Genomic DNA, 25600 nt, shown 5'->3' with positions numbered 1-25600 from the left:
TCTGGTGACAGTGTCTTTATACACAGAGTTTATATGATCTGGTGACAGTGTCTTTATACACAGAGTGTATGTGATCTGGTGACAGTGTCTTTATACACAGAGTTTATGTGATCTGGTGACAGTGTCTTTATACACAGAGTGTATGTGATCTGGTGACAGTGTCTTTATACACAGAGTTTATGTGATCTGGTGACAGTGTCTTTATACACAGAGTGTATGTGATCTGGTGACAGTGTCTTTATACACAGAGTTTATGTGATCTGGTGACAGTGTCTTTATACACAGAGTTTATGTGATCTGGTGACAGTGTCTTTATACACAGAGTTTATGTGATCTGGTGACAGTGTCTTTATACACAGAGTGTATGTGATCTGGTGACAGTGTCTTTATACACAGAGTGTATGTGATCTGGTGACAGTGTCTTTATACACAGAGTTTATGTGATCTGGTGACAGTGTCTTTATACACAGAGTTTATATGATCTGGTGACAGTGTCTTTATACACAGAGTGTATGTGATCTGGTGACAGTGTCTTTATACACAGAGTTTATATGATCTGGTGACAGTGTCTTTATACACAGAGTTTATGTGATCTGGTGACAGTGTCTTTATACACAGAGTTTATATGATCTGGTGACAGTGTCTTTATACACAGAGTTTATGTGATCTGGTGACAGTGTCTTTATACACAGAGTGTATGCGATCTGGTGACAGTGTCTTTATACACAGAGTTTATATGATCTGGTGACAGTGTCTTTATACACAGAGTTTATATGATCTGGTGACAGTGTCTTTATACACAGAGTTTATGTGATCTGGTGACAGTGTCTTTATACACAGAGTTTATGTGATCTGGTGACAGTGTCTTTATACACAGAGTTTATATGATCTGGTGACAGTGTCTTTATACACAGAGTTTATGTGATCTGGTGACAGTGTCTTTATACACAGAGTTTATATGATCTGGTGACAGTGTCTTTATACACAGAGTGTATGTGATCTGGTGACAGTGTCTTTATACACAGAGTTTATATGATCTGGTGACAGTGTCTTTATACACAGAGTTTATGTGATCTGGTGACAGTGTCTTTATACACAGAGTTTATATGATCTGGTGACAGTGTCTTTATACACAGAGTTTATATGATCTGGTGACAGTGTCTTTATACACAGAGTTTATGTGATCTGGTGACAGTGTCTTTATACACAGAGTTTATGTGATCTGGTGACAGTGTCTTTATACACAGAGTTTATATGATCTGGTGACAGTGTCTTTATACACAGAGTTTATGTGATCTGGTGACAGTGTCTTTATACACAGAGTTTATATGATCTGGTGACAGTGTCTTTATACACAGAGTTTATATGATCTGGTGACAGTGTCTTTATACACAGAGTTTATATGATCTGGTGACAGTGTCTTTATACACAGAGTTTATGTGATCTGGTGACAGTGTCTTTATACACAGAGTTTATATGATCTGGTGACAGTGTCTTTATACACAGAGTTTATGTGATCTGGTGACAGTGTCTTTATACACAGAGTTTATGTGATCTGGTGACAGTGTCTTTATACACAGAGTTTATGTGATCTGGTGACAGTGTCTTTATACACAGAGTTTATGTGATCTGGTGACACTGTCTTTATACAGGATAAGGATAATTCCTTTTAACACATTGACTTTTTTTTTTTTTTTTTTTAATTTTTTAATTTGACCCAAAGACCAAGGAGATATGAATTTTCGAAGATCTTTACTCTCATCCACTTCCTTGTTAACTTAAAACTTTAAAATTTTGTATCTCGGCTCCTGAGTACTTTTTTTTTTTCATTGACAATCTCTGGCATGAATAACAATAGGTAGTGAAAATAATTCAGGCAGTCAATGTGTTAACAGGTCGCTCATGAAAGTCCTTGCGGTCTTGTTTCCAATGAGAACCTGTGAGCAATTAGGGGTTAAGAGTCTTGCTCAGGGACAAATTTCATTTCATCGACACATATGCTGACCTGGCCTGGAATCGAACCCGGGGCAACCAGGGCCTCTGGCTCTCTAGGCGGGCTCACTAACCATTCAGCTATGGCCGCCCCATACACAGAGTTTATGCAATCTGTGCTTTTCAGGAGAGATCCCTGAGCTGTTCCCTGATGACGAGGTGGAGAACATCATAGGCAGCGTGAGGACTGAGGTTCGAGCCACCGGCCTGATGGACACCAAGGACAACTGCTGGAAGTTCTTCATCGACCGCGTTCGCAGACAGCTCAAGGTGAGGAACGTGGAGACCAAACCAGTCGGGCCCAGTCGGGCCCAGTCGGGCCCAGTCCAAGACAGATTAAACATAGCAAGACATTTACTTCCTGTATCTGTGTGAAGTAGGTGGAGCCTTTTTAGGAGACAGGAAGCAGGTCGGAGTCTATTGATTCCAATGGAAGAGTGAACGTGAACACAGCTTCTTTATTATTATTATTATTACAGCTTCTGAAGTTCCTCTGGCCAGGGGGCCAGAGGGCCAGAGGGCCGGACCGGTACCAGACCGGTACCGGACCGGTACCGGACTGGTAAAATCATGGCATAATAACTAATAATACAACAACAACTTCAGATAGTTTTCTTTGTTTACTTTACTTAGTCATAGTTAATACAAGCACATTCTGAAAATGTAAACTTCACAAATAATCCTCTTATTTGGAAAAAAAACAAGAACACAATGCCTCAGTGATTCGAACTTAGACTTCATCTCAGTGTATCTACAAATCCATAAAACTTTAAGTCACAGCCTATCTGGGATTGAACAAAAATACAAAATAATAAATGAATAAAACAACTCTTCTAGGATAATACCTCATATTAACCCTGTGTTAACTCAACAAACCATGCAAAGTACAAACTGAGGTAGAAACAATTAAAGAGGGTTGAGTACTCCCTGCCTTGTAGGCAACATTAGAAAACTAAAAGCTGTGCATTGCATGAACAATTTCAACAAACCAAACTTATGAAATGAGGTGACTGACATCACATCATTACAGTAAATCACACACCGTTCACTGTCTTTACATGTCCACAAAAGGCAATACTTTTCACAGAACTATATCAGGGTGCAGTCTCTCATGCGTGGGGTGTTACACATTGTTTATTTCACTCCTGAAACCTGGCATCTTTTAGCTTTCACAAGTGCGTCAATATCAGGCGCCACATCCTGAGTGGCAGCCAATTTCAGAATGTTACTCAAGTGTTCGGTCGTGAGCCGAGAGCAGCTTTGTTTTATTGATGTTCATGATAGAGAACACTTTGTTTTATTGATGTTCATAATAGAGAACACTTGCTCACAAACATATGTGGTTCCAAACATACACAACACTTTGGCAGCGTGGGCTGTCAAGTTGGGGTAACGCGCAGGCAAGAGATACTGATAACATGTGATCATCTAACATCTGTATGTATGTTATATGAAGTATACAACAATACCTTTGTAAATATGAAAACCTTCATGTTGTTGTTAGTGTCAGGATAGTGATCATAGGATCGTAGTAAGGATCATATTAAGGATCAGGATAAGGCATTTAGAAGTTAGGTTTAGGGATTTGAGATAGAGTTATGCCTGATTTATACTTTGTTGTGCACTTGTGTCGTGCACCGAAAAATAGATGATCTACAAGCTACAGTGAGCTTGTAGATCAGCAACTGTTTTCGGCTTTAGGCTTACGGCTAAAAATTGCAAAATGTATTAAAAGCATCATTCATAAAATCACTGTTGTGTGCGTGTGCGTGTGCGTGTGTGTGCGTGCGTGTGCGTGTGCGTGTGCGTGCGTGCGTGCGTGCGTGCGTGCGTGCGTGTGTGTGTGTGTGTGTGCATGCAGGTGGCTCTGTGTTTCTCTCCAGTCGGCAGGAAGTTGAGGGTTCGCAGCAGGAAGTTCCCGGCGGTGGTCAACTGCACCGCCATCGACTGGTTCCACGAGTGGCCACAGGAGGCGCTAGAGTCTGTCAGCCTCAAGTTCCTTCAGGGAGTGGAGAATATCCAAGTGAGGATGTGATGTTTTACATACTGTTACTGTACTATTTACATACTGTTACTGTACTATTTTACATGCTGTTACTGTACTATTTTACATACATACTGTTACTGTACTAACCCTAACCCTAACTGTACCAGAGACAGTCAGTAACTAATCTCTCAAGAACAGATTCTGCTCTGCGTTGGAATCTGTCGTGAAGGTTCGTCATAACGCGTACACACTGGCCTACAAGTGGGCGTGCCTTCAGATCAGGAAGCAGGCCGCGCTTTACCCAATCAAATGTAGTGGGCGGGATTTACGTGTCCGTCGATCCTTCCCCACTCAAAACTAACCAAAACTCATTTAACAATAGCGTCCTCGAAGCAGACAAAACCACAGAAAGATATTCACGTTTTAACTTACTCTTTCATCATAGAAACAAGTGGGCTTATAACCAAAACCATCCATGTTCTCTGGGAGAAGTGGTGTTAGTGTTCTGTGTAGAAATATTGTTAGTGGGAATGAAAACATAGTCGCACCACCGGAAGTGGAGCGCTGAAGGCAGACCAAAACCCTGGTTTCCTGGCGCACAGGTGCTGCGTCGGCATTGTCCCAGAGCTAACTGACATAGTAGCAAACAGCAGAGGTCGCTGTTTTTCCTTTTCAGTTGGCTCTGGGTTCCCAGATTGGTCAGTAACTGAATGTAAACTGTTTTTTTCAGGACGAGGTGAAGGTGTCGGTCAGTAAGTTCATGGCCTTCGTCCACCTGAGCGTCAACCACGCCTCCAAGCAGTACCTGGCCAATGAGAGGCGCTACAACTACACCACGCCCAAGTCCTTCCTGGAGCAGATCAAGCTGTACGGCAGCCTGCTGGGACAAAAGAGTCGGGACCTCACCACCAAGATCCAACGCCTGGAGAACGGCCTCCTGAAGCTCAGCAGCACGTCTGCACAGGTTCATAGCACACACCATAGAACACCATAGCACACACCTCACCTTACAGTTTTCTGTACAGGTTCATAGCATACACCTCACCAGCTAATAGTAGACTCTATGTCAGTGGTTTTCAAACGTTTTAAGTCAAACACCCACATGTATTCATATTATATCTGAAAAGCTTTTGTGTCAGCGAGCCCACCAGAAGAGAAGATTTATGTCACATAAATTCTAGATTACTAGGTAGATTCTAGGTAGCTGATATAATGCACTTTTACCTTAGCGCTAGGTATACTCTTGGTTGCTTGTTTTTGCTGAAAATGCACTTAAGACTTCTGGTGATTAGTAGTTTAGTTCCCTACCTATGTTGAATGCACTTATTGTAAGTCACTTTGGATAAAAGTGTCTGCTAAATGACTGTAATGTAATGTAATGTAATGTAGATTACGTTGACTAGATGACTACCTTTCAATATTTTACCGAAATACTTTTTCAATGAATCAAACATTTCATTGATGGAATAATGATTGATAGAATTATTGCTCAGAATATATTTGATAGGTGCAGCAACAACAGTATCAAGCTTATCTTCTCTCACATCTTCACAACCATAAGTTGTACTGTTATGTACCCGCGCACAAGACTTAATCATAAATACATGTAGTATATATTTATGTATCCGTGTGAGTCAGAGTGAAAGTGTTCACTCCGGATGATAGATCTTTTATAAAACAATTTAAAAACTCATCGACGCGTTAACGCGTCCATGGCAGGCAAAGAGACACTTATATGATATATGACCTTACTGTGCAATATGTTTTTGATGTATGTTTTTATACATAGTATATTTTCATGTTGTTTTTTAATGCACTGAGTAGGATCTCTACCTCTAGTTGTCTAGTACAATGATGACCTTTGACCCTCTTACAGGTGGATGAGCTGAAAGCCAAGCTGGCCGCACAGGAAGTGGAACTAGAGCTGAAGAAACAGGATGCTGACACACTGATCCAGGTAACACTAGTCTAGACAACTATTCCACTATCTCTGATTGTTATATAGAGTCTGGAACATGTGTATCATACAGTAACATGTGTATCATACAGTAACATGTGTATCATACAGTAACATGTGTATCATACAGTAACATGTGGATCATACAGGTTGTCGGCACAGAGAAGGAGAAGGTCTCCAAGGAGAAAGCGGTGGCTGATGAGGAGGAGAGGAAGGTGGCGGCCATCGCTGTGGAGGTCAGCGGCAAGCAGAGGGACTGTGAGGAGGACCTGGCCAAGGCTGAGCCTGCTCTGACCGCTGCACAGGAGGCCCTGAACACGCTCAATAAGGTAGTTCTGTCCTACAGGCCCTGAACACGCTCAATAAGGTAGTTCTGTCCTACAGGCCCTGAACACGCTCAATAAGGTAGTTCTATCCTACAGGCCCTGACACTATCAATAAGGTAGTTCTGTCCTACAGGCCCTGAACACTATCAATAAGGTAGTTCTGTCCTACAGGCCCTGACACTATCAATAAGGTAGTTCTATCCTACAGGCCCTGAACACGCTCAATAAGGTAGTTCTATCCTACAGGCCCTGAACACGCTCAATAAGGTAGTTCTGTCCTACAGGCCCTGAACACTATCAATAAGGTAGTTCTGTCCTACAGGCCCTGAACACTATCAATAAGGTAGTTCTGTCCTACAGGCCCTGACACTATCAATAAGGTAGTTCTGTCCTACAGGCCCTGAACACGCTCAATAAGGTAGTTCTATCCTACAGGCCCTGAACACTATCAATAAGGTAGTTCTATCCTACAGGCCCTGAACACTATCAATAAGGTAGTTCTGTCCTACAGGCCCTGAACACGCTCAATAAGGTAGTTCTGTCCTACAGGCCCTGAACACTATCAGTAAAGCATTGAATGATGTATTGGACCTTACATGTATGTAAATTACGCTACATAAATATGTAAATATTTAACCTAAGATGCAGTATGTCAGGAGGAAAGCTTGAGTCTGTTACATCTGATTCCATTATAGGACAGATTGAAAATAACTTAATACTTGACGTTTAACCTTTTGAACCCCAGCATCCTTTTCTGGGGGGAACATACAGCAAAAAAATAACCGATCTACAAGCTCACAACGCATCACAACGTGATGTGTTGTGAGCTTGTAGATTCTCTCCATCATCTCATGTTGTCTCTCCATCATCTCCTCCAGAACAACCTCACAGAGCTGAAGTCGTTCAGTTCTCCGGTGGCGGCGGTGACCAACGTAACGGCGGCAGTCATGGTTCTGATGGCGCCGGGCGGCCGCGTGCCAAAGGACCGCAGCTGGAAGGCGGCCAAGGTGATGATGGCCAAGGTGGACAGCTTCCTGGACTCCCTGAGGAGCTTCAACAAGGAGAACATCCCGGACAGCTGCCTCAAAGCTATTCAGCCGTACCTACAGGTTAGCAAGAATAATTATAATGTATTATTGTTATACTTATCTATATTTAAAATGTTTTTAGATAACAAGTTTCTAGCTCACAATGCATTACACTGCATTGTGAGCATACAGTTCTGCTATTTTCGCTCTTTGCCATATTATTCCTTCATGCAGTATAAAGCAGTGGTTCTCAAACTTGTTCATGTCAAGGACCCCCTAATTGACACTTATTACCCCGCGGACCCCCATTTGAAAAGATAAGCCAGGGACCCCAATAAGAGAAGGTTTTTACGGCTCTAGCAGTGATTCTCAACCATTTTAATTTCAAGGACCCCCAGTTTGACATGCATTAGGGCTACGGACCCCCATTTAATGGCATTTCTATCTCTGGGACCCCAATTCATATTGTAAAATCAATGTTAATCTAACTCTGAGAGTGTACAAATGGAACGGGTCCATTTGGTTCCATTTGTACACTCAGAGTTACAGACCCATAAGGATCCATTTGGTTCCTATCCATCATTTAGCTGGGGACCCCCTGGAACTCCCTCAAGTACCCCTGGGGGTCCCCGGACCCCACTTTGAGAACCAACGGTATAAAGAACCACAGTTACATAAGTTATGTTTTATTGTATATGGATACATTGTTGATGTTCTTCATGCAGTATAAAGAAGAAGAACCACAGTTACATACATAAGTTATGTTTCATTGTATATGGATACATTGTTGATGTTCTTCATGCAGTATAAAGAAGAAGAACCACAGTTACATACATATGTTTTATTGTATATGGATACATTGTTGATGTTCTTCATGCAGTAGAAAGAAGAAGAACCACAGTTACATACATAAGTTACATTGTTGCAGGATAAAGAGTTCCAGCAGGACCTTGTTGCCACCAAGTCCTACGCAGCGGCGGGCCTGTGCTCCTGGGTCCTAAACATAGTCAAGTTCTACCAGGTGTACTGTGAGGTGGAGCCCAAGCGCCAGGCTCTCAACAAGGCCAACACTGACCTGGCAACCGCCCAGAAGAAACTGTCCACCATCAAGGCCAAGATCCATGTGAGAAAACTGTATAATATAATATTATATAACATATTATAGTATAATATTATATAACATATTATAGTATAATATTATAGTAATATCAAGGAAAAGATCCATGTGAGAAAACTGTGCAAAAGTAGAGGAAAAACGTCACAAAACTAAACAATAGTCTCAATACTGAGGATTGAGGTGACTGCCATGAAGAGGGATTGATACATTTTGTTAAACGTTTGACAATCTACAGATTTAAGTCATTTAACACATTGGCTGCCAAGAACGCAGATCTGCGTTCTTTTGCGTCCTTAGAACCGACGCTGCCAAGAACGCAGATCTGCGTTCTTTTGCGTCCTTAGAACCGACGCTGCCAAGAACGCAGATCTGCGTTCTTTCAAAAAAAAAAGTTTTTCAAAATATATATATATATATATATATTTTTTTTTTAAATTTGACCCAAAGACCAAGGAGATATGATTTTTCGAAGATTTAGACTCCCATCCGCTTCCTTGTTAACTTAAAACTTAGAAATTCTGTATCTCGGCTCCTGAGTACTTTTATTTTTTCATTGAAAAAGTCTGGCAGTCTACTGTAGAAAATAAATAAATAATTCTGGCAGCCAACGTGTTAAGTACGGATGTAACTAAATATGTTTGCATGTATGGGATCCTTCAATCCTGTGTGTGTGTGTGTGTGTGTGTGTGTGTGTGTGTGTGTGTGTGTGTGTGTGTGTGTGTGTGTGTGTGTGTGTGTGTGTGTGTGTGTGTGTGTGTGTGTGTGTGTGTGTGTCAGGAACTTGATGAGAACCTAGCCAAGCTGACGGCTAAGTTTGAGAAAGCTACGGCTGACAAACTGAGGAGCCAACAGGAGGCAGACTCTACCTCTCACACCATCTCACTGGCCAACCGCCTGGTGAGTACACACACACACACACACACACACACACACACACACACACACACACACACACACACACACACACACACACACACACACACACACACACACATGTTTTTCTCTGTCAATAATAATAATAATGATACTCCAGGTAGGAGGTCTGTCGTCAGAGAAGGTCCGCTGGGCGGATGCGGTTCAGAGCTTCAGGAACCAGGAGAGGACTCTGTGTGGAGACGTTCTGCTGGTCACCGCCTTCGTCTCCTACCTGGGTTACTTCACCAAGACCTACAGAGTCCAGCTCATGGACCAGGCCTGGAGACCCTTCCTCAACCAGTTGACGGTGGGTGGGCTTCTCACACAATGAGATCAAAGACGAGGACAACAGTAACCCAGTCACACTGTCAGTCAGTCACAACAGGAGGGAGTAGAGCAGGGTTTCTCAAAGTTTGATAATATTTGGAATTGATCCATATCACTTTTGGACCTACACCAAATCTCTTTGTCAAAAATAGCAGATCTACAAGCTCACAACGCATCGCGTTGCGATGCGTTGTGAGCTTGTAGATCTGCTATTTTTGACGACTGTTCCACCCAGGGTGGTTGAACGTAAAAGTATAGAATTATTTTCAACCTGCCCAAATGGAAACTGATATTCTCTCATGTTTTCCTCATGACATGCTGTATCTTAGGAGGAAATGTTTACATTTTTAAGTACCGTAATATGACATAAATGGAGGGTCCTATAAGTAAGTAAGTAACGATGTAATTCAGGGGTGCCGTGGATGAAAAAGTTATTTACAGGGTTGACCTGACCTGAGCCAAAAAGGTTGGAGAACCACTGGAGTAGAGGCTAAACATTGCTCTGTTTGTCGTTGTGTGACAATAAAGTTGATTCGTTTGATTCTTCCAGACGCCCATCCCGGTGACCCCTGACCTGGACCCCCTGAGCATGCTGATGGACGACGCGGACGTGGCGTCCTGGCAGAACGAGGGTCTCCCCGCCGACAGGATGTCAACGGAGAACGCCGCCATCCTGACGTCCTGCCAGCGCTGGCCTCTCATGGTGGATCCTCAGCTACAAGGAGCCCAGTGGATCAAGACCAAGTATGGAGACGCACTGAGGGTCATACGCATCGGACAGAGAGGGTGAGACAGCTTTATGTCTGTCATACATAGAGGGTGAGACAGGTTTATGTCTGTGTCATACATAGAGGGTGAGACGGGTTTATATCTGTCATACATAGAGGGTGAGACAGGTTTATGTCTGTCATACATAGAGGGTGAGACAGGTTTATGTCTGTGTCATACATAGAGGGTGAGACGGGTTTATATCTGTCATACATAGAGGGTGAGACAGGTTTATGTCTGTCATACATAGAGGGTGAGACGGGTTTATGTCTGTGTCATACATAGAGGGTGAGACGGGTTTATGTCTGTCATACATAGAGGGTGAGACGGGTTTATGTCTGTGTCATACATAGAGGGTGAGACAGGTTTATGTCTGTCATACATAGAGGGTGAGACGGGTTTATATCTGTCATACATAGAGGGTGAGACAGGTTTATGTCTGTCATACATAGAGGGTGAGACGGGTTTATGTCTGTGTCATACATAGAGGGTGAGACGGGTTTATGTCTGTGTCATACATAGAGGGTGAGACGGGTTTATGTCTGTGTCATACATAGAGGGTGAGACAGGTGTATGTCTGTGTCATACATAGAGGGTGAGACGGGTTTATGTCTGTGTCATACATAGAGGGTGAGACAGGTGTATGTCTGTGTCATACATAGAGGGTGAGACAGGTTTATGTCTGTCATACATAGAGGGTGAGACGGGTTTATGTCTGTGTCATACATAGAGGGTGAGACAGGTTTATGTCTGTCATACATAGAGGGTGAGACGGGTTTATATCTGTCATACATAGAGGGTGAGACAGGTTTATGTCTGTCATACATAGAGGGTGAGACGGGTTTATGTCTGTGTCATACATAGAGGGTGAGACGGGTTTATGTCTGTGTCATACATAGAGGGTGAGACGGGTTTATGTCTGTCATACATAGAGGGTGAGACGGGTGTATGTCTGTGTCATACATAGAGGGTGAGACAGCTTTATATCTGTCATACATAGAGGGTGAGACGGGTTTATGTCTGTCATACATAGAGGGTGAGACGGGTATATGTCTGTGTCATACATAGAGGGTGAGACGGGTTTATGTCTGTCATACATAGAGGGTGAGACAGGTTTATGTCTGTCATACATAGAGGGTGAGACGGGTTTATGTCTGTGTCATACATAGAGGGTGAGACAGGTTTATGTCTGTGTCATACATAGAGGGTGAGACAGGTTTATGTCTGTCATACATAGAGGGTGAGACGGGTATATGTCTGTGTCATACATAGAGGGTGAGACGGGTTTATGTCTGTGTCATACATAGAGGGTGAGACAGGTTTATGTCTGTGTCATACATAGAGGGTGAGACAGGTTTATGTCTGTGTCATACATAGAGGGTGAGACAGGTGTATGTCTGTGTCATACATAGAGGGTGAGACAGGTTTATGTCTGTCATACATAGAGGGTGAGACGGGTTTATGTCTGTCATACATAGAGGGTGAGACAGGTTTATGTCTGTGTCATACATAGAGGGTGAGACGGGTTTATGTCTGTCATACATAGAGGGTGAGACAGGTTTATGTCTGTGTCATACATAGAGGGTGAGACAGGTTTATGTCTGTGTCATACATAGAGGGTGAGACAGGTTTATGTCTGTCATACATAGAGGGTGAGACAGGTGTATGTCTGTGTCATACATAGAGGGTGAGACAGGTTTATGTCTGTCATACATAGAGGGTGAGACGGGTTTATGTCTGTCATACATAGAGGGTGAGACGGGTTTATGTCTGTGTCATACATAGAGGGTGAGACAGGTTTATGTCTGTGTCATACATAGAGGGTGAGACGGGTTTATGTCATACATAGAGGGTGAGACAGGTTTATGTCTGTGTCATACATAGAGGGTGAGACAGGTTTATGTCTGTGTCATACATAGAGGGTAAGAGAGTGTGAGACAGGTTTATGCTTTGTGTCATATGCATCGGACAGAGAGGGTGAGACAGGTAAACAGGCAGGCAGGTAAACAGACAGACAGGTAAACAGGCAGACAGGTAAACAGGCAGACAGGTAAACAGACAGACAGGTAAACAGACAGACAGGTAAACAGGCAGACAGGTAAACAGGCAGACAGGTAAACAGACAGACAGGTAAACAGACAGACAGGTAAACAGGCAGACAGGTAAACAGACAGACAGGTAAACAGACAGACATCTAAACAGACAGACAGGTAAACAGACAGACAGGTAGAACAGGGAGATCAGAGGTTCCTCATGCTCTCTGTTTGATTGACAGGTACCTGGAGGCCCTAGAGGGGGCGCTGTCCTGTGGAGACGTGGTTCTGATAGAGAACCTGGAGGAGAGCCTGGACCCCGTCCTGGGACCCCTGCTGGGCCGAGAGACCATCAAGAAGGGCAGGTGGGACCCCCCCCCCCCCCCCCCCCCCCCCCCCACACACACACACACACACACACACACACACACACACACACACACACACACACACACACACACACACACACACACACACACTCCTTATAGCAGTGGTTTTCAAACTTTTTCATGTCAAGGACCCCCAAATTGACACTTATTAGCCCCCTGACCCCCATTTGAAAAGATATGCCAGGGACCCCCATAAGAGAAGATTTATACGGCTCTAGCAGTGATTCTCAACCATTTTAATTTCAAGGACCCCCAGTTTGACATGCATTAGGGCTACGGACCCCCATTTAATGGCATATCTATGCCTGTGACCCCAATTTATATTGTAAAATCAATGTTAATGTAACTCTGAGAGTGTACAAATGGAACCAAATGGACTCCATTTGGTTCCATTTGTACACTCTCAGAGTTACAGACCCATAAGGGTCCATTTGGCTCCTATCCATCATTTAGCTGGGGACCCCCTGGAACCCCCTCAAGTACCCATGGGGGTCCCAGGACCCCACTTTGAGAACCAATGCCTTATAGGACAGGAAACGATCAATCAACACTAATCACGTGATCGTCAAACAGACCCACAGTGCACTGTTTCACAAACTACGTGTCGGGACCATTAAAAAAAAGTTTCTCTTTTGGGTCTTGAGCTAAAAAGTCTGAGAAGCACTTCATTAGAGCTCTGACTCTACACTGTGATGAATAAAGCTCTAACTCTACACTGTGATGAATAGAGCTCTGACTCTACACTGTGATGAATAAAGCTCTAACTCTACACTGTGATGAATAGAGCTCTGACTCTACACTGTGATGAATAAAGCTCTAACTCTACACTGTGATGAATAGAGCTCTGACTCTACACTGTGATGAATAGAGCTCTGACTCTACACTGTGATGAATAGAGCTCTGACTCTACACTGTGATGAATAGAGCTCTGACTCTACACTGTGATGAATAGAGCTCTGACTCTACACTGTGATGATTAGAGCTCTGACTCTACACTGTGATGAATAGAGCTCTGACTCTACACTGTGATGAATAGAGCTCTAACTCTACACTGTGATGATTAGAGCTCTGACTCTACACTGTGACGAATAGAGCTCTAACTCTACACTGTGATGATTAGAGCTCTGACTCTACACTGTGATGAATAGAGCTCTAACTCTACACTGTGATGATTAGAGCTCTGACTCTACACTGTGACGATTAGAGCTCTGACTCTACACTGTGACGAATAGAGCTCTGACTCTACACTGTGACGATTAGAGCTCTGACTCTACACTGTGATGATTAGAGCTCTGACTCTACACTGTGATGAATAGAGCTCTGACTCTACACTGTGATGAATAGAGCTCTGACTCTACACTGTGATGATTAGAGCTTTGACTCTACACTGTGATGAATAGAGCTCTGACTCTACACTGTGATGAATAGGGACAATATGAACATTAATGTCACGCTTATTGTGACCAAAATAATTACGATTTACGATATTGTCGCGATAATCTAAATATGCTTAAAACTGTTGTTAACCACTTGGACCCCAGCATCCATGGTCTGGGGTGGAACATTTGCCAAAAATAGCAGATCTACACGCTTTGTATCTATCTTTTGCATCTCAACAACAGCTCATTCATCCTAGTGTATGATGAAGGACAATTTCACCAGAACTTATAATCTCTGAGATATGATTATTGTGATTGTTTTTTATCACGATAAACAATAATAACGCTTATCGTCCCATCTCTAGTAATGAGAGTAAAACGCAGCAGGCAAACCCCCGGTGCTGGAATTGAAGCTGGTTTCCGGGTTCTACTATAACATGCAGTTCCTATTAACACATTGACTGCCTGATATTAAAACATTGTTTTTTTATCCCCTTGCTAGCTTTTAATACATTAAATAGACGATCTTTGAAACGCTGTGGAAGCACGTTGTGTACAAAAAAAAAAAAAAATTGTGTCCGTGGGTTGGAGGAGGGATCTGCGTAAAAACATTTCTACCGCCAGCAGCCATTTTGGAGATATGGCCCGTTGAAAACGGGTGGTTTTCAACACAAAAGAAAATGCTGGTTGCATTAAACATTACTCTCAATATAATAGCAGTGAAGGAGGGGGACTTTTGGGTCGACTTTACACTTGATTTTATTGCCGTAGTAAACTATTTCATAAACACTTTATGTTCTCAATCTCTAGTTTAAAGTCGTTTCTAGGGTTTCTACTGGTTCTACTGAGTGAGGACACGCCCTCGCTGCGGTTGCAGCCAATAGCAGACGCTTACGTTTTCATTTCGGGACCGGAAGTACAAAGGCGTCAGATTTCAATTTGCTAAAAAAGTGGCTTCAAAACAGTCTATGGTTCGACCATGGCTTTGTCCATTCATATTACAGTCTATGGTACGACCATGGCTTTGTCCATTCATATTACAGTCTATGGTACGACCATGGCTTTGTCCATTCATTTTACAGTCTATGGTACGACCATGGCTTTGACCATTCATTTTACAGTCTATGGTACGACCATGGCTTTGTCCATTCATTTTACAGTCTATGGTACGACCATGGCTTTGTCCATTCATTTTACAGTCTATGGTACGACCATGGCTTTGTCCATTCATTTTACAGTCTATGGTACGACCATGGCTTTGTCCATTCATATTACAGTCTATGGTATGACCATGGCTTTGTCCATTCATATTACAGTCTATGGTACGACCATGGCTTTGTCTATTCATTTTACAGTCTATGGTACGACCATGGCTTTGTCCATTCATTTTACAGTCTATGGTATGACCATGGCTTTGTCCATTCATATTACAGTCTATGGTACGACCATGGCTTTGTCCATTCATATTACAGTCTATGGTACGACCATGGCTTTGTCTATTCATTTTACAGTCTATGGTACGACCATGGCTTTGTCCATTCATATTACAGTCTATGGTACGACCATGGCTTTGTCCATTCATATTACAGTCTATGGTATGTCCATGGCTTTGTCCATTCATATTACAGTCTATGGTATGACCATGGCTTTGTCCATTCATATTACAGTCTATGGTACGACCATGGCTTTGTCTATTCATATTACAGTCTATGGTACGACCATGGCTTTGTCCATTCATATTACAGTCTATGGTATGACCATGGCTTTGTCTATTCATATTACAGTCTATGATACGACCATGGCTTTGTCCATTCATTTTACAGTCTATGGTACGGCCATGGCTTTGTCTATTCATTTTACAGTCTATGGTATGACCATGGCTTTGTCTATTCATATTACAGTCTATGGTATGACCATGGCTTTGTCTATTCATATTACAGTCTATGGTATGACCATGGCTTTGTCCATTCATATTACAGTCTATGGTACGACCAAACGGACCCGTGAGGAGTCTGGGGTTCGAATCCACCCTGTCGCTTGACGTTGAGCGTCTATATATACAAACATAATTGGTCAGATCTTAATGGTTTCTTCTCTCTCTGGTCATCAGGTACATACAGATAGGAGATAAGGAGTGTGAGTCTCAGATCTTAATGGTTTCTTCTCTCCTGGTCATCAGGTACATAAAGATAGGAGATAAGGACTGTGAGTCTCAGGTCTTAATGGTTTCTTCTCTCTCTGGTCATCAGGTACATAAAGATAGGAGATAAGGAGTGTGAGTCTCAGATCTTAATGGTGTCTTCTCTCTGGTCATCAGGTACATAAAGATAGGAGATAAGGAGTGTGAGTCTCAGATCTTAATGGTTTCTTCTCTCTGGTCATCAGGTACATAAAGATAGGAGATAAGGAGTGTGAGTCTCAGGTCTTAATGGTTTCTTCTCTCTCTGGTCATCAGGTACATAAAGATAGGAGATAAGGAGTGTGAGTCTCAGATCTTAATGGTTTCTTCTCTCTGGTCATCAGGTACATAAAGATAGGAGATAAGGAGTGTGAGTCTCAGGTCTTAATGATTTCTTCTCTCTGGTCATCAGGTACATAAAGATAGGAGATAAGGAGTGTGAGTCTCAGGTCTTAATGGTGTCTTCTCTCTGGTCATCAGGTACATAAAGATAGGAGATAAGGAGTGTGAGTCTCAGGTCTTAATGGTGTCTTCTCTCTGGTCATCAGGTACATAAAGATAGGAGATAAGGAGTGTGAGTCTCAGGTCTTAATGGTGTCTTCTCTCTGGTCATCAGGTACATAAAGATAGGAGATAAGGAGTGTGAGTCTCAGATCTTAATGGTTTCTTCTCTCTGGTCATCAGGTACATAAAGATAGGAGATAAGGAGTGTGAGTCTCAGATCTTAATGGTTTCTTCTCTCTGGTCATCAGGTACATAAAGATAGGAGATAAGGAGTGTGAGTCTCAGGTCTTAATGGTGTCTTCTCTCTGGTCATCAGGTACATAAAGATAGGAGATAAGGAGTGTGAGTCTCAGATCTTAATGGTTTCTTCTCTCTGGTCATCAGGTACATAAAGATAGGAGATAAGGAGTGTGAGTCTCAGATCTTAATGGTGTCTTCTCTCTCTGGTCATCAGGTACATAAAGATAGGAGATAAGGAGTGTGAGTCTCAGATCTTAATGGTTTCTTCTCTCTGGTCATCAGGTACATAAAGATAGGAGATAAGGAGTGTGAGTCTCAGGTCTTAATGATTTCTTCTCTCTGGTCATCAGGTACATAAAGATAGGAGATAAGGAGTGTGAGTCTCAGGTCTTAATGGTGTCTTCTCTCCTGGTCATCAGGTACATAAAGATAGGAGATAAGGAGTGTGAGTATAACCCAGCCTTCCGCCTCATCCTTCACACCAAGCTGGCCAGTCCTCACTACCAGCCTGAGCTTCAGGCTCAGAGCACCCTGGTCAACTTCACCGTGACCAGAGACGGTCTGGAGGACCAGCTACTGGCGGCCGTGGTCAGCATGGAGAGACCAGACCTGGAGCTGCTCAAGGTCAGCACATCATTTAAAACACTGTGTGGGGTTGATAGTTATAAGAACCAAACAGACCTCTAAGTCCAGGGGGTCTCCAGCTACATATATGATAGTCAGGACTCAGGTTCCATTTGTACACTCTCAGAGTTAAATTAACACTGACGGCATTGATCATTTTACAGTGTAGATCGGGGGTCCCAGAGATAAAAATGGGGGTCCGTGGCCTAATGCATGTCAAAGTGGGGGTGTGGCCTAAAGCATGTCAAAGTGGGGGTGTGGCCTAAAGCAAGTCAAAATGGGGGTGTGGCCTAAAGCATGTCAAAGTGGGGGTGTGGCCTAAAGCATGTCAAAGTGGGGGTGTGGCCTAAAGCATGTTAAAGTGGGGGTCCTTGAAATGAACATGGTTGAGAGTCACTGCTAGAGCTGTACAAATCTACTCTCATGGGGTATCTTTTCAAATGGGTGTTCCATGGAGTCCCCGTCATTATAGTCTCGCGTCACCAGACAACTATTCCACAATCTCTGAATGATAAAATAGAGTCTGGGACTACACTTCCCGAAAGCTGTGTAACGGAAGTTGTTCATACCGGAAAAACATTCGACCAATCACGACGCGGTGCCCGCGGACCTGTAGTCCTAGTGGAAACAGAACCGAGGCGGAAGCATAGTCATAGGAGCGGTAGATTCATGTTATTTGTGCGAGGATTGTTTATCACAGAAAACTGAGAAAGGTATCATGGAATTAACGCCGAAAAAACTGTGAAAGAAGACACTAGTAGACATAAACGATATTTATGAGATTCGTTGATTCCAGTCGGACTCATTTGCGCCACTGCACAATGCTGAAACGGACGTGGGTAGGGGAGGGGCATCCGCTTTCCCCTTACACATGATCAGAGCTTCCGAGTCCCAGACTGTATGTCGGAAACATTTGTAAATTGTGGGAGGCAACAGTCTGGTGACGCGAGACTACCGTCATTATGATCGATAACTAACCAAATGGACACTTAAAGGCTTTTAACTTTAACAGTTTATCTGCGCTCACACGGCCCTTTTGGTTCCATTTGTACACTGTCAAAGTTATTGGGGTCTGCCTGGCCCCCATCATTTCCCCCCAAAGTTTGGGAACCACTGCTCAAATGAAACTGTGTGTGTGTGTGTGTGTGTGTGTGTGTGTGTGTGTGTGTGTGTGTGTGTGTGTGTGTGTGTGTGTGTGTGTGTGTGTGTGTGTGTGTGTGTGTGTGTGTGTGTGTGTGTGTGTGTGTGTTTTGACAGTCCAACCTGACGAAGCAGCAGAACGGCTTTAAGATCACCCTGAAGACCCTGGAGGACAACCTTCTGTCTCGTCTGTCCTCCGCCTCGGGGAACTTCCTGGGAGACACAGAGCTGGTGGAGAACCTGGAGACCACCAAACGCACCGCCGCGGACATCCAGGAGAAGGTTGATCTCTCTCTTTCTCTCTCTCTCTCTCCTATGCTAACTGTGCTAGCTGTAATAACCACTCTAACTGTACTAGAATAAAAGGTTTAGCTTTCTTATTTCTCTCTCTCTCTCTCTCTCTCTCTCTCTCTCTCTCTCTCTCTCTCTCTCTCTCTCTCTCTCTCTCTCTCTCTCACCTATGCGGTGCAAACTCAACTAGCAGTGCTAACCAATGTTAACTGTACTAGCATTGCTAACTGTGCTAGCAGTGCTAACTCTACTAGCGGTGCTAACTGTACTAGCGGTGCTAACCGTGCTAGTAGTGCTAACACTACTAGCGGTGCTAACTGTGCTAGCAGTGCTAACTCTACTAGCAGTGCTAATTGTACTCGCGGTGCTAACCGTGCTAGTAGTGCTAACGCTACTAGCGGTGCTAACTGTGCTAGCAGTGCTAACTCTACTAGCGGTGCTAACTGTGCTAGCAGTGCTAACTCTACTAGCAGTGCTAACTCTACTAGCGGTGCTAACTGTACGGACGGTGCTGCAGGTAAAAGAAGCCAAGGTGACTGAAGCTCAGATCAACGATGCCAGAGAGCTGTACCGGCCGGCCGCCGCCCGCGCCTCCTTACTGTACTTCATCATGGACGACCTCCATAACATCCACCCCATGTACCAGTTCTCTCTGAAGGTATGAGACCTCCATAACATCTACCCTATGAACCATAGACCTCCATAACATCTACTCTATGAACCATAGACCTCCATAACATCTACTCTATGAACCATAGACCTCTATAACATCTACTCTATGACCCATAGACCTCTATAACATCTACTCTATGACCCATAGACCTCTATAACATCTACCCTATGAACCATAGACCTCCATAACATCTACTCTATGAACCATAGACCTCTATAACATCTACCCTATGAACCATAGACCTCCATAACATCTACCCTATGAACCATAGACCTCCATAACATCTACTCTATGAACCATAGACCTCCATAACATCTACCCTATGAACCATAGACCTCCATAACATCTACCCTATGAACCATAGACCTCCATAACATCTACTCTATGAACCATAGACCTCCATAACATCTACTCTATGAACCATAGACCTCCATAACATCTACCCTATGAACCATAGACCTCTATAACATCTACCCTATGAACCATAGACCTCCATAACATCTACCCTATGAACCATAGACCTCCATAACATCTATTCTATGAACCATAGACCTCCATAACATCTACCCTATGAACCATAGACCTCTATAACATCTACCCTATGAACCATAGACCTCCATAACATCTACCCTATGAACCATAGACCTCCATAACATCTACCCTATGAACCATAGACCTCTATAACATCTACTCTATGACCCATAGACCTCCATAACATCTACTCTATGAACCATAGACCTCTATAACATCTACCCTATGAACCATAGACCTCCATAACATCTACCCTATGAACCATAGACCTCCATAACATCTACTCTATGAACCATAGACCTCTATAACATCTACTCTATGAACCATAGACCTCTATAACATCTACTCTATGAACCATAGACCTCCATAACATCTACCCTATGAACCATAGACCTCTATAACATCTACTCTATGAACCATAGACCTCCATAACATCTAACCTATGAACCATAGACCTCCATAACATCTACTCTATGAACCATAGACCTCTATAACATCTACTCTATGAACCATAGACCTCTATAACATCTACTCTATGAACCATAGACCTCCATAACATCCATCGTGTGTGTGTGTGTGTGTGTGTGTGTGTGTGTGTGTGTGTGTGTGTGTGTGTGTGTGTGTGTGTGTGTGTGTGTGTGTGTGTGTGTGTGTGCAGGCGTTCAGTGTGGTGTTCCAGAAGGCGGTCCAGAAGGCCACGCCCCATGAGGCCCTGACCCAACGCGTGTCCAACCTGATGGACAGCATCACTTCCTGTGTGTTCAGCTACACCACCAGGGGGCTCTTTGAGTCTGACAAGCTGACCTACAGCGCTCAGCTTGCCTTCCAGGTGAGGAGGTCCACCCATCTGACCACTAAACACCCCTATGGTCCACCCATATGACCACTAAACACCCCTATGGTCCACCCATATGACCACTAAACACCCCTATGGTCCACCCATCTGACCACTAAACACCTCTATGGTCCACCCATATGACCACTAAACACCTCTATGGTCCACCCATCTGACCACTAAACACCTCTATGGTCCACCCATCTGACCACTAAACACCCCTATGGTCCACCCATATGACCACTAAACACCCCTATGGTCCACCCATATGACCACTAAACACCCCTATGGTCCACCCATATGACCACTAAACACCCCTATGGTCCACTAAACACCCCTATGGTCCACCCATCTGACCACTAAACACCTCTATGGTCCACCCATATGACCACTAAACACCTCTATGGTCCACCCATATGACCACTAAACACCCCTATGGTCCACCCATATGCCCACTAAACACCCCTATGGTCCACCCATATGCCCACTAAACACCCCTATGGTCCACCCATATGCCCACTAAACACCCCTATGGTCCACCCATATGACCACTAAACACCCCTATGGTCCACCCATCTGACCACTAAACACCCCTATGGTCCACCCATCTGACCACTAAACACCCCTATGGTCCACCCATATGACCACTAAACACCCCTATGGTCCACCCATATGACCACTAAACACCCCTATGGTCCACCCATATGACCACTAAACACCCCTATGGTCCACCCATATGACCACTAAACACCCCTATGGTCCACCCATATGACCACTAAACACCTCTATGGTCCACCCATATGACCATTAAACACCTCTATGGTCCACCCATATGAACACTAAACACCTCTATGGTCCACCCATCTGATCACTAAACACCTCTATGGTCCACCCATCTGACCACTAAACACCTCTATGGTCCACCCATCTGACCACTAAACACCTCTATGGTCCACCCATCTGACCACTAAACACCTCTATGGTCCACCCATATGACCACTAAACACCCATATGATCTCTAGGATGGGTATACTGTGTATTATTTTGGGTGAGCTACTCCTTTAAGGTCTCCACCTCTCACAGGTTCTGCTGGTGAACAAAGAGATAAACCCTGAAGAGCTGGACTTCCTGCTGAGGTTCCCTGTCCAGCCAGGAGTGACATCACCGCTGGACTTCCTGTCTGACCACTCCTGGGGGGGGATAAAGGTAAACAAACAGGAAGTGATGGGGGGATAAAGGTAAACAAACAGGAAGTGATGGGGGGATAAAGGCAAAGATTGTTAATATACGAAGATACGCATTCTCCATTAGAGCCACTAGAGGCGAGGTGGTACACAAATCCTACAAATGGTCTCCTAAGTAGGCATGGTTGTTCTCCCCCGACCACCCCACCACCCTCCCCCTCCCCTCTCCCTGGCTGACAACGTCATATGGATGTGTGTTTGTGTATTTTCTTCATTAAAGAAAATAAATGCTTTACATGTTTGAAAGCAAACTGTTATTGGCAAATATGCTTTTAAGAAACCTATGAAATTCCCACTACAAACACACATTATTCAGTCTTATGCTAGATGTGCTCCTGTTTCTGCTCAATGTTATAATTATACATATATATATATATATATATATATATGTGTATATATATATATATATATATATATATATATATATATATATATATATCTATATCTATATATATATATATATATATATATATATATATACACCTTATAAATAAAAGGCCCTTATTTATAAGGTATATATTTTACCACTATAGACCATATGTTTAGAAAATTAGCATGAATGTTATGTTTAGCAAAATGTTATGATTCCCAAATCATGCCCCATCAACCAAGACAGTTAATAATGGAACATTATATTATTGAGCCTTGGAACACACTTTTTATTTATTTTTTAATACGTCCATAATTATCTCACATACTATATTCAGAATCTCAATTTAGAGCATCTTATGGGGACAGAGCATAGAGTTCAAATCTAATATAACATATAAAGGCTCTGTCCCTTATATTATAAGAGACAGAGCCCTCTATGTCTCGTCCGTCAGACTGCAGGAGCTGGACCGAGATCACCCTTCAGATATTTTCCCAAATCTCGCGAGAGTGGGTTGCTGCGATAGAGAAACGTCGATAACAAAGTAGATTTTCTCCTAATTTGTGTCACTAAAAAAAAAAGCCATTTTAGTATGAAAATCGTTCATATTGTGTGTCTTGTGACGATTGGGTCCAATATTTAGTTCAGTAACCATGGAGCTAAGGAATGGTTCAGAAGCTGAGTTCACGTTGACTCTTCCATTGGAATCAATAGACTCCAACTTGCTTCCTGTCTCCTAAAGAGGTGTGCACCTACGTCACGCAGAAACGGGAAGTAAACCGGAGATTGCGTATCTTTAAATTAAAAATCTTTGATAAAGGTAAACAAACAGGAAGTGATCTCCTCCAGTCTCTGTTTTCCATGGAGTTCTCTCTCTCTCATTCATTCATAATCTCTCTCTCTCTCTCTCTCTCTCTCTCTCTCTCTCTCTCTCTCTCTCTCTCTCTCTCTCAGTGTCTCTCTCTCATGGAGCAGTTCCAGAACCTGGACAGGGACATGGAAGGTTCAGCCAAACGCTGGAAGAAGTTTGTAGAATCCAAGTGTCCAGAGAAGGAGAAGTTTCCTCAGGAATGGAAGAACAAGAGCTCTCTGCAGAGACTGTGTATGATGAGGGCTTTAAGACCGGACCGGATGACCTACGCAGTCAGGTTATTATAATTATTATTATTATTATTATTAACTGTGTATGATGAGGGCTTTAAGACCAGACCGTATGACCTACGCAGTCAGGTTATTATAATATTATTATTATTAACTGTGTATGATGAGGGCTTTAAGACCAGACCGTATGACCTACGCAGTCAGGTTATTATAATATTATTATTATTGTATTTGTTTTGTTTTCCAGAGAGTTGATTGGTCTTTATGTTTTCCAGAGAGTTGATTGGTCTTTATGTTTTCCAGAGAGTTGATTGGTCCTCATGTTTTCCAGAGAGTTGATTGGTCTTCATGTTTTCCAGAGAGTTGATTGGTCTGTATGTTTTCCAGAGAGTTGATTGGTCTTTATGTTTTCCAGAGAGTTGATTGGTCTTTATGTTTTCCAGAGAGTTGATTGGTCTTTGTTTTCCAGAGAGTTGATTGGTCTTTATGTTTTCCAGAGAGTTGATTGGTCTTTGTTTTCCAGAGAGTTGATTGGTCTTTATGTTTTCCAGAGAGCTGATTGGTCTTTATGTTTTCCAGAGAGTTGATTGGTCTTTGTTTTCCAGAGAGTTGATTGGTTTTTATGTTTTCCAGCGAGCTGATTGGTCTTTATGTTTTCCAGAGAGTTGATTGGTCTTTATGTTTTCCAGAGAGTTGATTGGTTTTTATGTTTTCCAGAGAGTTGATTGGTTTTTATGTTTTCCAGCGAGCTGATTGGTCTTTATTTTTTCCAGAGAGTTGATTGGTCTTTATGTTTTCCAGCGAGCTGATTGGTCTTTTTGCCCCACAGAGACTTTGTGGAGGAGAACCTGGGAAGCAAGTACGTGATTGGTCGATCTGTGGACTTTGCGGTGTCCTATGAGGAGTCAGGGCCGGCCACGCCCATGTTCTTCATCCTGTCTCCTGGTGTAGACCCTCTGAAGGACGTAGAGAAACATGGTATTATTATTATCATTATTAAATGTAACTATTGAAGGTCCATGACAGAAACCTTAATAAAAGTCCTTATGAATGAGTGTTATCTTATTTTATTCTATAGATCTGATCAGGTGTTCATGAGACTCTGCTCTTAAATCTAAAATGACATAATATATATTAGTACAAATAGAGCCAAATGGACCCTTACAGGTCTGTAACTCTCAGAGTTACAGACATATATAATATATTTACAACAACAATATATTTACAACAATATAATATAAGAACCAAATGAAGGAGAAACATGGTAATACTTTCACCTCTTCACCTCCTGAAGAGGCATGACGTGATGGAAGAGCATGGAACGCATCTTCTAGTTTAGAAATATGAGTTCTGTTTGTTTGTTTGTTTCCAGGCAGGAAGTTGGGTTTCACGTTCGACAACAGGAACTTCCATAACGTGTCTCTGGGTCAAGGTCAAGAGGTCGTCGCTGAACAAGCTCTGGACCTGGCAGCCAAGGAGGGTCACTGGGTCATTCTGCAGGTACACACACATTTCAAATATTAATTTATGTCCACATAATAAGAAGTACAGGATGTACAAAGGACATAAACACTGCCAGTGCAGTCAGATGAAGGGGAAACAGACAGTTACAAAGCGCATGTAAAGCAGAGCAATGTTACATACAAAACA

The 25600-nt window shown here is 42.9% G+C and overlaps 1 protein-coding gene across 1 annotated transcript in view; it reads left to right on the top strand.

Moving 5' to 3' along the window:
* The window catches only part of LOC311048692 (uncharacterized protein), a gene marked incomplete at its 3' end in the record, with an annotated part of 174773 nt that overhangs the window by 122974 nt on the left and 26199 nt on the right, over positions 1 to 25600 (top strand). Inside the window, exons 44-62 of the mRNA XM_084061954.1 lie at positions 2095 to 2262; positions 3854 to 4015; positions 4710 to 4943; positions 5856 to 5936; positions 6086 to 6265; positions 7141 to 7371; positions 8219 to 8413; positions 9185 to 9304; positions 9441 to 9629; positions 10200 to 10435; positions 12693 to 12815; positions 17561 to 17765; positions 19023 to 19187; positions 19714 to 19854; positions 21059 to 21229; positions 22319 to 22441; positions 23804 to 23997; positions 24780 to 24928; positions 25323 to 25450. Coding sequence (XP_083918080.1) covers positions 2095 to 2262; positions 3854 to 4015; positions 4710 to 4943; positions 5856 to 5936; positions 6086 to 6265; positions 7141 to 7371; positions 8219 to 8413; positions 9185 to 9304; positions 9441 to 9629; positions 10200 to 10435; positions 12693 to 12815; positions 17561 to 17765; positions 19023 to 19187; positions 19714 to 19854; positions 21059 to 21229; positions 22319 to 22441; positions 23804 to 23997; positions 24780 to 24928; positions 25323 to 25450 — 3195 coding nt within the window. The remainder of the gene's footprint in view (positions 1 to 2094; positions 2263 to 3853; positions 4016 to 4709; positions 4944 to 5855; positions 5937 to 6085; positions 6266 to 7140; positions 7372 to 8218; positions 8414 to 9184; positions 9305 to 9440; positions 9630 to 10199; positions 10436 to 12692; positions 12816 to 17560; positions 17766 to 19022; positions 19188 to 19713; positions 19855 to 21058; positions 21230 to 22318; positions 22442 to 23803; positions 23998 to 24779; positions 24929 to 25322; positions 25451 to 25600) is intronic.

This window comes from Gymnoscopelus microlampas (assembly GCF_963454915.1).
Source record: "Gymnoscopelus microlampas genome assembly, chromosome: 7".
NCBI classification, from domain to species: Eukaryota; Metazoa; Chordata; class Actinopteri; order Myctophiformes; family Myctophidae; genus Gymnoscopelus; species Gymnoscopelus microlampas.
This window is presented reverse-complemented; position numbering and strand designations above follow the sequence as displayed.